The 12,213-nt window shown below is 48.0% G+C and overlaps 1 protein-coding gene across 1 annotated transcript; it reads right to left on the bottom strand.

Moving 5' to 3' along the window:
* Nucleotides 1-8,498: 8,498 nt before the first annotated feature.
* On the bottom strand, nucleotides 8,499-11,014 carry RXFP3 (relaxin family peptide receptor 3). Its single transcript, XM_053408563.1, has one exon. The coding sequence runs from the start codon at nucleotides 10,265-10,267 to the stop codon at nucleotides 8,903-8,905; it is 1,365 nt and encodes a 454-aa protein (XP_053264538.1). The 5' UTR covers nucleotides 10,268-11,014; the 3' UTR covers nucleotides 8,499-8,902.
* Between the last annotated feature and the right edge of the window lie 1,199 nt (nucleotides 11,015-12,213).

The following is a 12,213-nucleotide window of genomic DNA, read 5'->3' as shown; positions in this document are numbered from 1 at the left end:
TTAATATTTCAAATGGGTTGTTCAGATTTCACAAACAGGGAGAAATGTGGACTAGCAGAGGGGCGTCCCAACCTGTGGTCCGTGTCATGTCTGTGGATTTGTGGTTGAACATGTGAGTTGACACATCCATCGTGTTAAATATCCATAAGGGGTTTTTAATCGAATTTTACTTGCTTCTTATTTCTTATATCGCATTTTCTTGTAATACAATTTGAGTTCTATGGAATTGTAAAAGACAATAGATAAGAAATAAAGGAAGCAACAACGATACAATTAAAAATCACACAGCATCTAGCACAGCACATTGCTGTTGCTACAACAGACAGAAAAATAATTAAATGGTTCGCTAAGATCTCCAGCCATTTTAAAGTGGTTTATGGGGGGGTTTGGGAACCACTGGGCTAGCATTTTGATGCCAACAATGCCATGTGGACCCTGGAAAATGGTTGCGCTGATTCCACACTTGGGATGTGGGTTACTGCTCTAGGGTGTGACGGCAAAGGGCTAAAACAGTTCTGATGCTAGAGATCTCTGAATGGATCTTCTAATTTATTTATTTATTTATTTATTTTGTATTTTATAAAGCTGAAGCCCTTGTTTTCACTTGAGCAGCAATGGAGAGAAAGGGTTTTGTCATTCTTTCCATGCACCACACCCCAGCTATCGCTATTTGCCCTCCTAGGAAAAAATATAGGCATAATGGATGATAACATATCAGAAAGAGTTAAACACCTTCTCCCTTAGCACAACTGCTCTGATAAAAAGTAGAATATCTGCTTTATTTTTAATGTATTTATTTTTAAAACTTCAGTCTTGAGCTACCCATATTATTTCTGTCTTTGCCTTAAAAAGTGTAACCCTGGAAGTCTCCAGTCCAAGTCAAGCTTTGAAATCACCTCAGTGAAAGGGAAGTGTGCAAAAATCTTGTGAATGTTGAGGTTTTCTAGCCATTTTAAAGATTTCAGCAGACCAAGTGAAAAATATCAGAAAAAAATTGTCATGAGGGCTTTCCTTGGGGTGGAGGGAGATGTAAATGGGGCACATTTACCTCTGTGGTATAAATAAGGTATTACATTTGGACATTTGCTGAAGGCATTCAGTCAGATTAGACATTTACTGGTGAATGTCTCACATTTACCAATACATATAAACAGTCTCTTGGTGATGTCTTGGAAGATGCCTATATTGGTGAAATTTTTGACACATACCATAACACACACACAAAGTGACAGGGCTTCCATCAAGATAGGACTTACTGGACTTTTGGCCTGAAAACTGTTTTGGCTGTTAGGACTCAGCCTCTCAAGAGATTGCAGAAATAACGTAGAATGTTTCTGACCATGTGCAGAGAGCATACCTTCATCATTAGGTCAGTACAGTTGCCTCATACACCCTTAAGATTAGGGCAGGGTTTCCAGACAAACTTGGTAGCTCTCTGGATACAAATGAACCTCTGTCAGGATGTATTAAACCACAGATAGTATAAGAACAGATCCAAGGCACGGAGTCTGAATCCTGACTCCCTAGTGGGAACTGAATTGGTTTCAGTTGCTTTCCTGCACATTCAGAATTACTCCCTAATGCTAGAAACTTCACACTCCTTTCAACATCTTTGAAAAAAAGTTTCTCTTTAGAAATGCTCTTGACAGTCTATCCCAAAACACACAGGCTTCCCTTCTGAAAAAACATGACCTAAAATGTAAAAATGCCTACTACTAAATTAAATGCCAATCCTCCCACCAAAATCAATCTACTGCGACAGGATTTTTATTTCATTTTATTTTTGTCCATACATACAAACTCGCCCCCACCCCCGCCACCCTTCAGCTTTTGAAAAATGATAGGCATTCAGCAACTGCACTCAAGTGACAATTATTTTAAGCCTTCCAGGAACGGTATAATTCAGCTCCCATTTCAGCACCTACTGAAGCGATTTGTGGAAAAGCAGACATGAAAAAAGGGCTGGTGATTATATCTAACAGCAAAGTGTGCTTGGTCCAGTCAACCTATATCTAGATTCTGGCTGTTCATATTTTAGACCAGGGTTTTCCTAAACTTAGGTATCCAGATGTTTTTGGACTACAACTCCCATCAACCCTAAATAGCAAGCAAAGTGGTCAGGGATAAGGAGAACTGTAGTCCAAAAACACTGCTTTAGACCAAGAATGGCTTTGCCATGGCCCTCCAGATGTTATCTCTGACCACTGGCCATGCTGGCTGGGGTTGATGACATCTGGAGTCCAATCACATCTGGAGGGCCACAGGTTTCCCCCACCCCCAGTTTAGATTATCTGTCACTCAAGCAACAACTACTAATACTAATACTAATAATTTATTTATACCCCGCCCATCTGTCTGGTTTCCCCAGCCACTCTGGGTGGCTTCCAACTGAATATTAAAAACAATACAGCATCAAACATTAAAAACTTCCCTAAACAGGGCCACCTTCAGTTGTTTAAAATAGTTGTTTATTGCCTTGACATCTGCTGGGAGGGCGTTCCACAGGGCAGGCGCCACTACCGAGAAGGCCCTCTGCCTGGTTCCCTGTAACCTCACTTCTTCCAGAGAGGGAACCGCCAGAAGACCCTCGGCGCTGGACCTCAGTGTCTGGGCTGGATGATGAGGGTGGAGACGCTCCTTCAGGTATACAGGACTGAGGCTGTTTAGGGCTTTAAAGATCAGCACCAACACATTGAATTGTGCTCGGAAACATACTGGGAGCCAATGAAGATCTTTCAGGACTGGTGTTATATGGTCTCAGTGGCCACTCCTAGTCACCAGTCTAGCTGCCGCATTCTGGATTAATTGCACTTTCCGAGTCACCTTCAAAGGTAGCCCCACATAGAGTGCATTGCAGTAGTCCAAGCAGGAGATAACTAGAGTATGCACCACTCTGGCAAGGCAGTCTGCGGACAGGTAGGGTCTCAGCCTGCATACCAGATGGAGCTGGTAAACAGCTGCCCTGGCCACAGAATTAACCTGTGCCTCCATGGACAGCTGTGAGTCCAAAATTACTCCCAGGCTGCACACCTGGTCCTTCAGGGGCACAGTTACCCCATTCAGGATCAGGGAATCCTGTCCCCCAAGAACAGTACTTCTGTCTTGTCAAGATTCAACCTCAATCCATTAGCTGCCACCCATCCTCCAACCACCTCCAGACACTCACACAGGACCTTCACCACCTTCACTGGTTCTGATTTGAAAGAAAGGTAGAGCTAGGCATCATCCGCATATTGATGAACACCCAACCCAAACCCCCTGATGATCTCTCCCAGCGGCTGTATGTAGATGTTAAAAAGCATGGGGGAGAAGATGGAACCCTGAGGCACCCCACATATTATACTATATAATATATATCTTCCAGTACAGAGAAGTATCTTCCTTTGCCTGCCACCAGCTAAACCACTCTGAGGGGTGTGAGCAGGAAGCTGCCTTATCTCAAGCCAGACCATCTTGTTCCGAACTGTCTTCACTGGCTGGAAGCAGCTCTTCAGGGTCCCAGGCAAGAGTCTGTCTCAGCCCTACCTGGAGATGCTGGGGACTGAACCTGGGACCACCTGTGTGCAAAGCAGATGCTCTACCACTGAGCTACAGCCTTTTCCCAACCTAGTGGACCTAGGAGTGGCAGAAGAAGAGACTTCTGGAGGTAGCAAGTCAAGAGAAGGGGCAACTGTGAGGACAGAGGATGTCAGAATGCCAAGGGGACTTGAAGGAAGTGGATGATGGGGGAAAGAGAGCAGGGGCAGAAAAGAGGAGCTGCGGAAAAGAGCACAGGAAGCAGGAAGGTGGTAGGGTTAAAGGTAAAGGTAAAGGGACCCCTGACCATTAGGTCCAGTCGTGGCCGACTCTGGGGTTGCGGCGCTCATCTCGCTTTATTGGCCGAGGGAGCCAGCGTACAGCTTCTGGGTCATGTGTCCAGCATGACTAAGCCGCTTCTGGCAAACCAGAGCAGCACACAGAAACGCTGTTTACCTTCCCGCCGGAGCAGTGCCTATTTATCTACTTGCACTTTGACGTGCTTTCGAACTGCTAGGTTGGCAGGAGCAGGGACCAAGCAACGGGAGCTCACCCCGTTGCGGGTATTCGAACCGCCAACCTTCTGATTGGCAAGTCCTAGGCTCTGTGGTTTAACCCACAGCGCCACCCGCATCCCTGTGGTAGGGTTAGGAAAGGAGATATAGGAGTTTGAATGTGGTGGGAAATGAAGAATGATAGCATTTTGTCATGACTTTGAATGGGAGTGCCATCAGGGCAGGACTTTGGGGCAGATGTGCAAGGGTCCTTGAGTAGGAGCCCCCCTAAACAGAACATCTGTCACCACATTTTGAAGCAAATGAAAACATATACATTACCCTCCAGAAGACTACTTAGTCTGGAGCCCGCCCACCCACTTCCAAATGAGATAATTAAGCCCAGAATCTAACTTTGACAATAACTGGTCGATGTCAGCTGAGTCAGTGGGTGAGCAATAGACACATCCATAGCAATTCAACTCTGTTGCTAGGTGAATATTCCCCTCCAAATTACATAGCATGTATTTAGTGCTTGGAATTGTTTCATGCACTTCCTATACATTGTGATCCTTGCTACAACCCTGTAAAAAGGTAAAGGGACCCCTGACCATTAGGTCCAGCTGTGGCCGACTGTGGGGTTGCAGCGCTCATCTCGCTTTATTGGCCGAGGGAGCCAGCGTTTGTCATCAGACAGCTTCCGGGTCATGTGGCCAGCATGGCTAAGCCGCTTCTGGTGAACCAGAGCAGCGCACGGAAATGCCGTTTACCTTCCCGCCAGAGCGGTACCTATTTATCTACTTGTACTTTGACGTGCTTTCGAACTGCTAGGTTGGCAGGAGCAGGGACCGAGCAACGGGAGCTACAACCCTGTAAGTTGGGACATATTGGGGGGAATCAAATTGCTAAGGCAATTATTCCACAGTGCAAGCGTTTCTGCTTGGGCAACAGAATCTTCTCCCCTTCTCTTTCCCCTGGCCAACATGCCCCCCAAAATCTATTCAAGGGGCTGCCTCAGATTTGAGAAGGATGCATGCAGGCAAAGGAGAACTGAGCTGGGATAGTTCACTTGGTAGAGCATGAGACTCTTACTCTCAGGGTTGTGGGTTTGAGCCCCACGTTGGGCAAAAGATTCCTGCATTGTAGGGGGCTGGACTAGATGACTCTTCCAATTCTAAGACTCTATGAGAGAGAGGAAAGTCCCATTGCACAAGTGGAAATCCTTGCACCAATGGGACTCGTTAGTGGAATACTACCCATTCATACTGCATGCAATGTGGGAGAAGGAAGGAAAATGGCTTACTTATGGCCATCTAATGCATCTATGGAAGAGGCTAGGTTACCAGAGCCATAACTCAGTGGTACAGCACATACTTTGGATGCAAAGGGTTCCCATTTCAATCCCTGGGCATTTCAAGGTAGGGCTTCAAAAGCATCCCATCTGAAACCCCGAAGAGCTGTTGCCAGGAAGTGGAGGGAATCCTGTGCTAGATGGACTTGGTTACAAGACACGATCCTGCATTCCTTTCAAGAGGTTTGCTTTGGTCTGCAGCCCAAAGTACCCACTGTTGCCTGGGGCCGCAATGGTGCAAAAGCGTAGTTACAAAGCACGGATCCACATGGATCCTCAGGATTTTTGCACTGGGCTACCCCAAACTCACCGTCAAATCACATGTCTGTGGCCACAGCATGAACCACAAAAATCATACATCCACTGTTTCATTCAGGATTTTTTTTCTTGTTTTCCTCCTCTAAAAACTAGGTGCGTCTTATGGTCAGGTGCATCTTATGGAGCAAAAAATACAGTGACAATGCTTGCATCGTATTTGCCAATGGGGTAGAAGTGTTCTTTGCAGTTATGACACTTGAAGGTAGGTGACTGAAAGAGCCGTAGACTCTTCTCTTTGTGCTAATGTGATGGTAGCATAGATCCAGCATGAATGCAGTGGACAGCAGAGGAGAGAAATTCGCCTGACACACACATAATACCTCTGTTGCTGGGGAGCAAAAGGAGAACCAACCATTCACCTCTTCCCATTTTCTATTTTTTTCTTGTTTAAGAAACTCGATGTGTACTCTTGAAAACAAAGAGGCATGCCCAGCTTTGCAACTAAGCAGAGTTAATGAAATGTTAGGTGTTTGCAATAGGAGAATGCTTGCCAGGTTCGTGTGTTTGGTTTTTGAAATTCAAATGGACAACACAAGCATCTGAGAAGTGCCCTAATTCTAGAACAGTCAGTTATGTGCACAAAGGCACACACATCAACACAAGAGAGATACTTGAAGTTTAAGTGTCTTTCCGCTGAGCAGAGGGATTGATTCTTTCCAGGCAATGCTTGGCTGCAGACAAGGCTTTACGAAGTAATAAGACTGCTCCATGTAATATGCATATGGTGGTTTAATAATCTACAGATAACAAGGTTCATACTTTTGATACAGATTTTTTTTAATACAAAACATTTTGCCTTGAAACATCCTTTTTTTCCAGACCCAGAACATCACCCCAGGTTTTTAGTTCACATTAATTTCCAGGAATCGCATGCTCCACATTGCAACAAGCAGTCTTTGGTGCAATCCCAGCCCTTGTGTGTGAACATGGTGTTGCTACAGTAGCAAAATTGGAGAGAATTATCTCTCTGCATGGGGGTAAATGGTGGCAAAGAATGTAAGAGCTGAGGTTTTGAAAACAGGGAGTCAGGAGAAGGAGGAAATCTGGTCACCTGTGGTTCAAGTGTGAAGTCCAAGACTTTTAGGTAGTGAATGAGTCTTGGGTAGAAATTTTGCCACCAGGTATACTGGATAGAGAATCTTTCCAGAAGCTGGTCAAGAAAAGGGCAATTACTTCAAATGTTAAATATTTCCATGAAGGGCAGATCAACCAACATGATTAGTCATTACAGCCAAATAGAACTTCCATGTGCAGTGGCAGTGTACCACCAAATATCAAACACTGGTAGCAAACAGCAGGAAAGGGGTTTTGCCTCTTATGGGACATGTTCCTTGCCACTGTTGGAACCAGGATGCTGCCCTCAAAGGAGCTTTTTCCTGTTCTGGAATCCAGACTTGGCAGGAAAAGCCTGTTGTATGTCAGCTCCTGGATCTTTTACAACCTTCCTCACAAAATGAATTTGCACCACCATCTGGTCTCAACCACCCACCTTGGCAGCACAGCTTTAATTTTTTATCATGCTCTTTTGAAATCCCAGATATCCTCTGCTAGTTCGCAAACTGAATCATCTCTCAGAAAAAAGGGTATGTTTGTGCTATATTTCCAGGAGGAGCCATTTCCAGGAGAACAGCCATATTAGTCTGATGCAGCAAAAAAACCAGAACAAAAACACACCAGAAAAGAAACTTGTGGCACCTTGAACACAACTGCACTGGTTAAGCATATGAATGGACTAAGGTTCATTCATCAGATGCGTCCAAAACTACAGCCCAGCTTCCTCTTGTTCCCTCTCCCTTTGAATCAAAGCTTCACACCAGGATTAGAGCAAGATATGCCACAGACCTGTTATCTCTTTCCCTCTCTCACCTTCAACCGTCCCCTTAAGAAGAACACAGATCCCAATATGGGCACTCAGAACATGGAACATACTTCGAACATCAGTTCCACACCCCTGGAGAAGTCCCTGAGAAACCTTGCTTTATCTCCACAGCAACTGAACCCTCTGAGGGCCCTTCCTCTATAGACAAGTCTCTCACCCCCAACAAGATGTAATAGCCAGCCAAATCCCCCTCCCATAAGGTGCAGGAACTCCACCTTCCTGATTCCTGTAAAACCAGAAAGTCCCCAGGAATGGATTTACATACCTTGCTTCCCCTGGACCAGTCCAGAAACTCACTACCTTAAGACAACTCCTTCTGCTGTCATGGGGAAGCACTACTACAGAGCCAGCTCTTCCATTAGGCAGAGTGAAGCAGCTGCCCCAAGTGTGGTTGCTGGAGGGCAGAAGAGTGCACCCCTTAAGCTAGCTAGTCTACTGCCCTCTATTGTGGTGAAGACCACTATCCTATCATCACCGGCGTTGAAGTAAATTTCAACTGCCAATCTGGCCACATTCAGTATATAGAACTAGGGGTTGGGATGAAGGATATTGTCCTTTGCACCCTGCAGCAAACTGTATTGGGCTGGCCCTGATTTCCTAAATGCCATACACACACACCTTTATTTGGGAAAAGGGTGGGAGAGCATCTGCCTTGCATATAGAAAGTCCCTGGTTCGGTCTCCAGGCAGGGCAGGGAATGTCGTCGGCAGCCCTGGATAAATGCTGCCCATCAGACAATACTGAGACAGATGGACCACTGGTCTGACTCAGTTCCCTATGGTCCCATTCCCTGAATTATGGAACAGCCCTACACACATTTCCTATGGGATATGAGTGGCGCTGTGGTCTAAACCACAGAACCTCTTGGGGTTGCAGATCAGAAGGTTGGCGGTCGAATCCGCATGACGGGGTGAGTTACTGTTGCTCGGTCCCAGCTCCTGCCAACCTTGCAGTTCAAAAGCACGCCAGTGCAAGTAGATAAATAGGTACCGCTGCAGCAGGAAGGTAAACGGTGTTTCCGTGCCCTCTGGTTTCCATCACAGTGTTCCATTGCACCAGAAGCAGTTTAGTTCTGCTGGCCACATGACCCGGAAAGCTGTCTGTGGACAAATGCTGGTTCCCTCGGCCTGAAAGCGAGATGAGCACTGCAACCCCATAGTCACCTTTGACTGGACTGAACCATACCTTTTTTACGCATTCCCCCCCCCCTTTGGGAATGGAACAATCCAAGGAGCGCATTGCTTGGCTCCCCCACTCCACCAAGATGGGGTGCGCTCCAAAACAGACCCTGACTTGTTGACCCTGGAGATTGGAAACATCACGGTCTCACTCAACCCCTTAAGCTTATAAATGCAGTTCAGCCGAGGTGGTGGTGGGCAAGAAGTCAGAGCGGCTACTGTAGACCACCACCCCGGGGGGATATGAGATGATGTCAGGCAAGCTGACTGCTGCAGGAGCAGCTGGAGCAGCAGAAACAGCCCTGGGGTCAATGGGCATCAAGGTGTGCAAGGCTTGCTCCTCCTGCTCGGGCTTGGTGGTGGCAGTGAAGGGGCGCATGGCAGTGAGCGAAGGCGAAGTGATCCTCCACAGCAACTTCTTGAGGGCCTTGCGGAACTCCCTGCGCATCAGGCAGTAGAAGATGGGGTTGAGGCAGCTGTTGGAGTAGGCCAGGCAGATGGTGACGGGGAACAGGTAGGTCTGGGAGAAGAAGTAGGCATTGCTGAAGGGCAGCACGTTGAGCTTGATGAAAATGCCCCAGATGGTGAGCGCCTGGTTGGGAAGCCAGCAAAGGAAGAAGGAGAGCACCACAATGGTCACCGATTTCGTCACCTTGGACCGGCGCTTGGTGCTGGGACCGCAGGAACTGGCACCCATGTGCCTGTCGCTGATGAAGCGCACCAGCAACAAGTAGCAAAGGGTGATGATGCCCAGAGGCAAGAGGAAGCCCAGCAGCACCTTCTGGGCATGGTACAGCCCCAGCCAGAAGGGGGTATTGTTGCCTTGGCTGTCCGGGAACTTGACCAGGCAGAACTCCTCCTCTGTGTAGATGGTGGAGGTGGTGGAGTAGATGCCAGTGGGCAGGGAAGCCAGGATGGCCACCAGCCAGATGAGGACGCACAGCCACTTGGCCGAAGTGCATCCCCCACAAAGTCCGCCAGGCCTTTTGCTCTTCAGGGCGGAGGCCACTGAGTGGTAACGGGCCACGCTCATGGCTGTGAGGAAGAAGACGCTGGCGTACATGCTCACTGTGGTCACGTAGGAGAGGATCTTGCACATGGCATTGCCAAAGAGCCAGGTGAAGTCCAAAGCATTCTCCACCGCCCAGAAGGGCAGGGTCAGCACAAACTGGAAGTCAGTGGCGGCCAGGCAGGTCACAAAGAGGTTGATGGAGGACTTGTTCCAGCCTTGCTTGCTTTTCATTAGGTAGAGCACGAGGAGGTTCCCCACTAGCCCCAGGGCACACACCACGGAGTAGATGGTGGAGATGAAGACCCTCAGGACAAGCGAGCCGCTGCCTTGCGGCCCATCGGCTCGCTCCAGGTGGACGAGGCTCCTCCAGAGCTCCTGCAGGGACGCGTTGCTCCGGTTGCTCGACAGCCTCTCCTCGAGGAAGCTGGAGAAGAAGGAGCCCAGCGAGTCTCCGGGCTCCACGTCCTTCATGCTGGCGGCCAGGGAGCAGTAGCTGTAGTCACACGGGGCTTCCATCATCCCATGGCAGACGGGAGCTTCGGCCCGTCTCTGCCCCACCGACCGAGCTGGAAGGCAACGAGGGCGGCTCCAAAAAAGTCCCGGGCGAGGATCCTGCAGAGAACTTTTCACAAGGAGGAAGGGGCGCTGCCGGCCGGGTCTCCCTTCTGCTAAACTCACATGGACGCGGTGGCAGGAGGGATCGCGTTGCCAAACGACCAGCACCGATCCAAAGGCGGTTGCAAAAGGAGCTTTTCAGGTCCAAAGGCGGCGGGCAGACAGACCCCCCCAAAAATGCATTCGCTGGGAAGTGACCCAGCCGCTGCTCTGACTTTCTTGGGTGATCTCCAGAAAGCAACCCCTCTTGCCGGCTGCACAGAAGGAGCTAGGATAGGAATCGGCTTTCGGATTGGGCACGGCGTCTCGCTGGTCTTTGGAAGCGGAGCCTCTCCGGATCCTTCTGATCTGGCCGCAACTGCCGCCCGAGTGCTGCCTTCCGCTCCGGTGCAGTCATTCATATACAGCGCTGCCTTTCTGCCCCCGCTGCTTGCGCTTCAGAGTGCGCGCGCAGCTACGCGCCCGGGGAGCTCTCCAAGGTGCCGAAAAGGTAGCGCCAGTTGCGCCCGCTTCTGTCCCGCTTCTTGCCCCGCTGCAGCCAAATCAAGTGGCACTGCTGAAATATCCGACTGACAGAACTTCACCAATGGTTTTATTTTTGACGCCGGCATGCCAACAGTGTGCTTTTCTTCCTTCCTTCCTTTCCACTGATTTTCTGTATGAAAACCATCACCATCATAGGCAACGCACAGATCCTTGCGTTCAAACACAGGCAGTGATTGTATTTTAATCTGTAAAATTAATATAGAAACCTCCACGGGTTCTTGTTTTCAACAGAGTGCGTGTCCCTGCTTTGAGAAAATCTTTTCCATACTTGTGGGGTGGGGCCCGTTTCCCCATGCTTCAAATGGGAAGGGGGGGGAGCGAGAGAAACAATCAACTTATCCCATGTTTGCCTATTGCAGACACGTGTCTTCCAATATCGCTTTTTTTATTATGTCTCCTATTTTGCAACCTCATGTGCATGCAGTATGATTTACCCCGGATTTTAACATGGAGTGACAAAGGACTCTGCAAAATTAAAGAGAAACGGGGAAAACGGGGGTTCTCATCTAGGCATGTGCAGAACTCCTCCTCTACCAGGGCCACTAGGTAATCACAAGCAGCCCTCGGGACACTTTGATCAGGCAGCAGGTATGATCGCTTGAAGCGTGGTACATTTTACTTACCTTCAGTATTTTAAAAAATATGTTTAAAAACTGGTCAGAGCCCTTAAGTGTATTACCTTTTAAAGTTTTAAGATAACAAAAAAATCCACCCCACCCAATAGCCCACCCCCTCAAAGACAATATAAAAGTAATAGGTTGGATCCAGACTACGGCTGCAATCCTAAACCCTTTTACCAGGGAGTAAGCCCGTTGAATTCAGTAGGACTTCTCGGTAGACATGGTTAGGATTGCACTGTTAGCTGTGCTTGGAGTAGACCACTGAAACCAGCGTGGCCTGAGTTAATTCCATGGATTTCAAAGAGTCTGCTCTAAGGATGGCTAACTATGGCTCCAGACAAAAAAATTTTTTTCTTCCAGTAGCACCTTAAAGACCAACTAAGTTAGTTCTTGGTATGAGGTTTCGTGTGCACGCACACTTCTTCAGATGCATGCACACGAAAGCTCATACCAAGAACTAACTTAGTTGGTCTTTAAGGAGCTACTGGAAGAAAAAAAAATTTTTGTTTTGACTATGGCAGACCAACACGGCTACCTATCTGTAACTATGGCTCCAGAATCCACCCTATACAACATACAACCAGCCAAATCCAAAACCAGCCAGAATAGGTGTGCCTTGCAACCTTTTCTGAAGGCAGTTCTATATAGAGGATCCCATGCAGGTTCCATGGAGTCCCTTGCTGA

This window comes from Podarcis raffonei, chromosome 11 (genome assembly GCF_027172205.1).
Source record: "Podarcis raffonei isolate rPodRaf1 chromosome 11, rPodRaf1.pri, whole genome shotgun sequence".
In the NCBI taxonomy this organism is placed as follows: Eukaryota; Metazoa; Chordata; class Lepidosauria; order Squamata; family Lacertidae; genus Podarcis; species Podarcis raffonei.
Note: the sequence above shows the minus strand (reverse complement) of the source record. Positions and strands in the feature narration are given on the sequence as shown.

Bases quoted from the DNA above. Each gene is read 5' to 3' on its own strand.
- RXFP3 (XM_053408563.1), bottom strand. From the start codon at position 10,267: ATGATGGAAGCCCCGTGTGACTACAGCTACTGCTCCCTGGCCGCCAGC.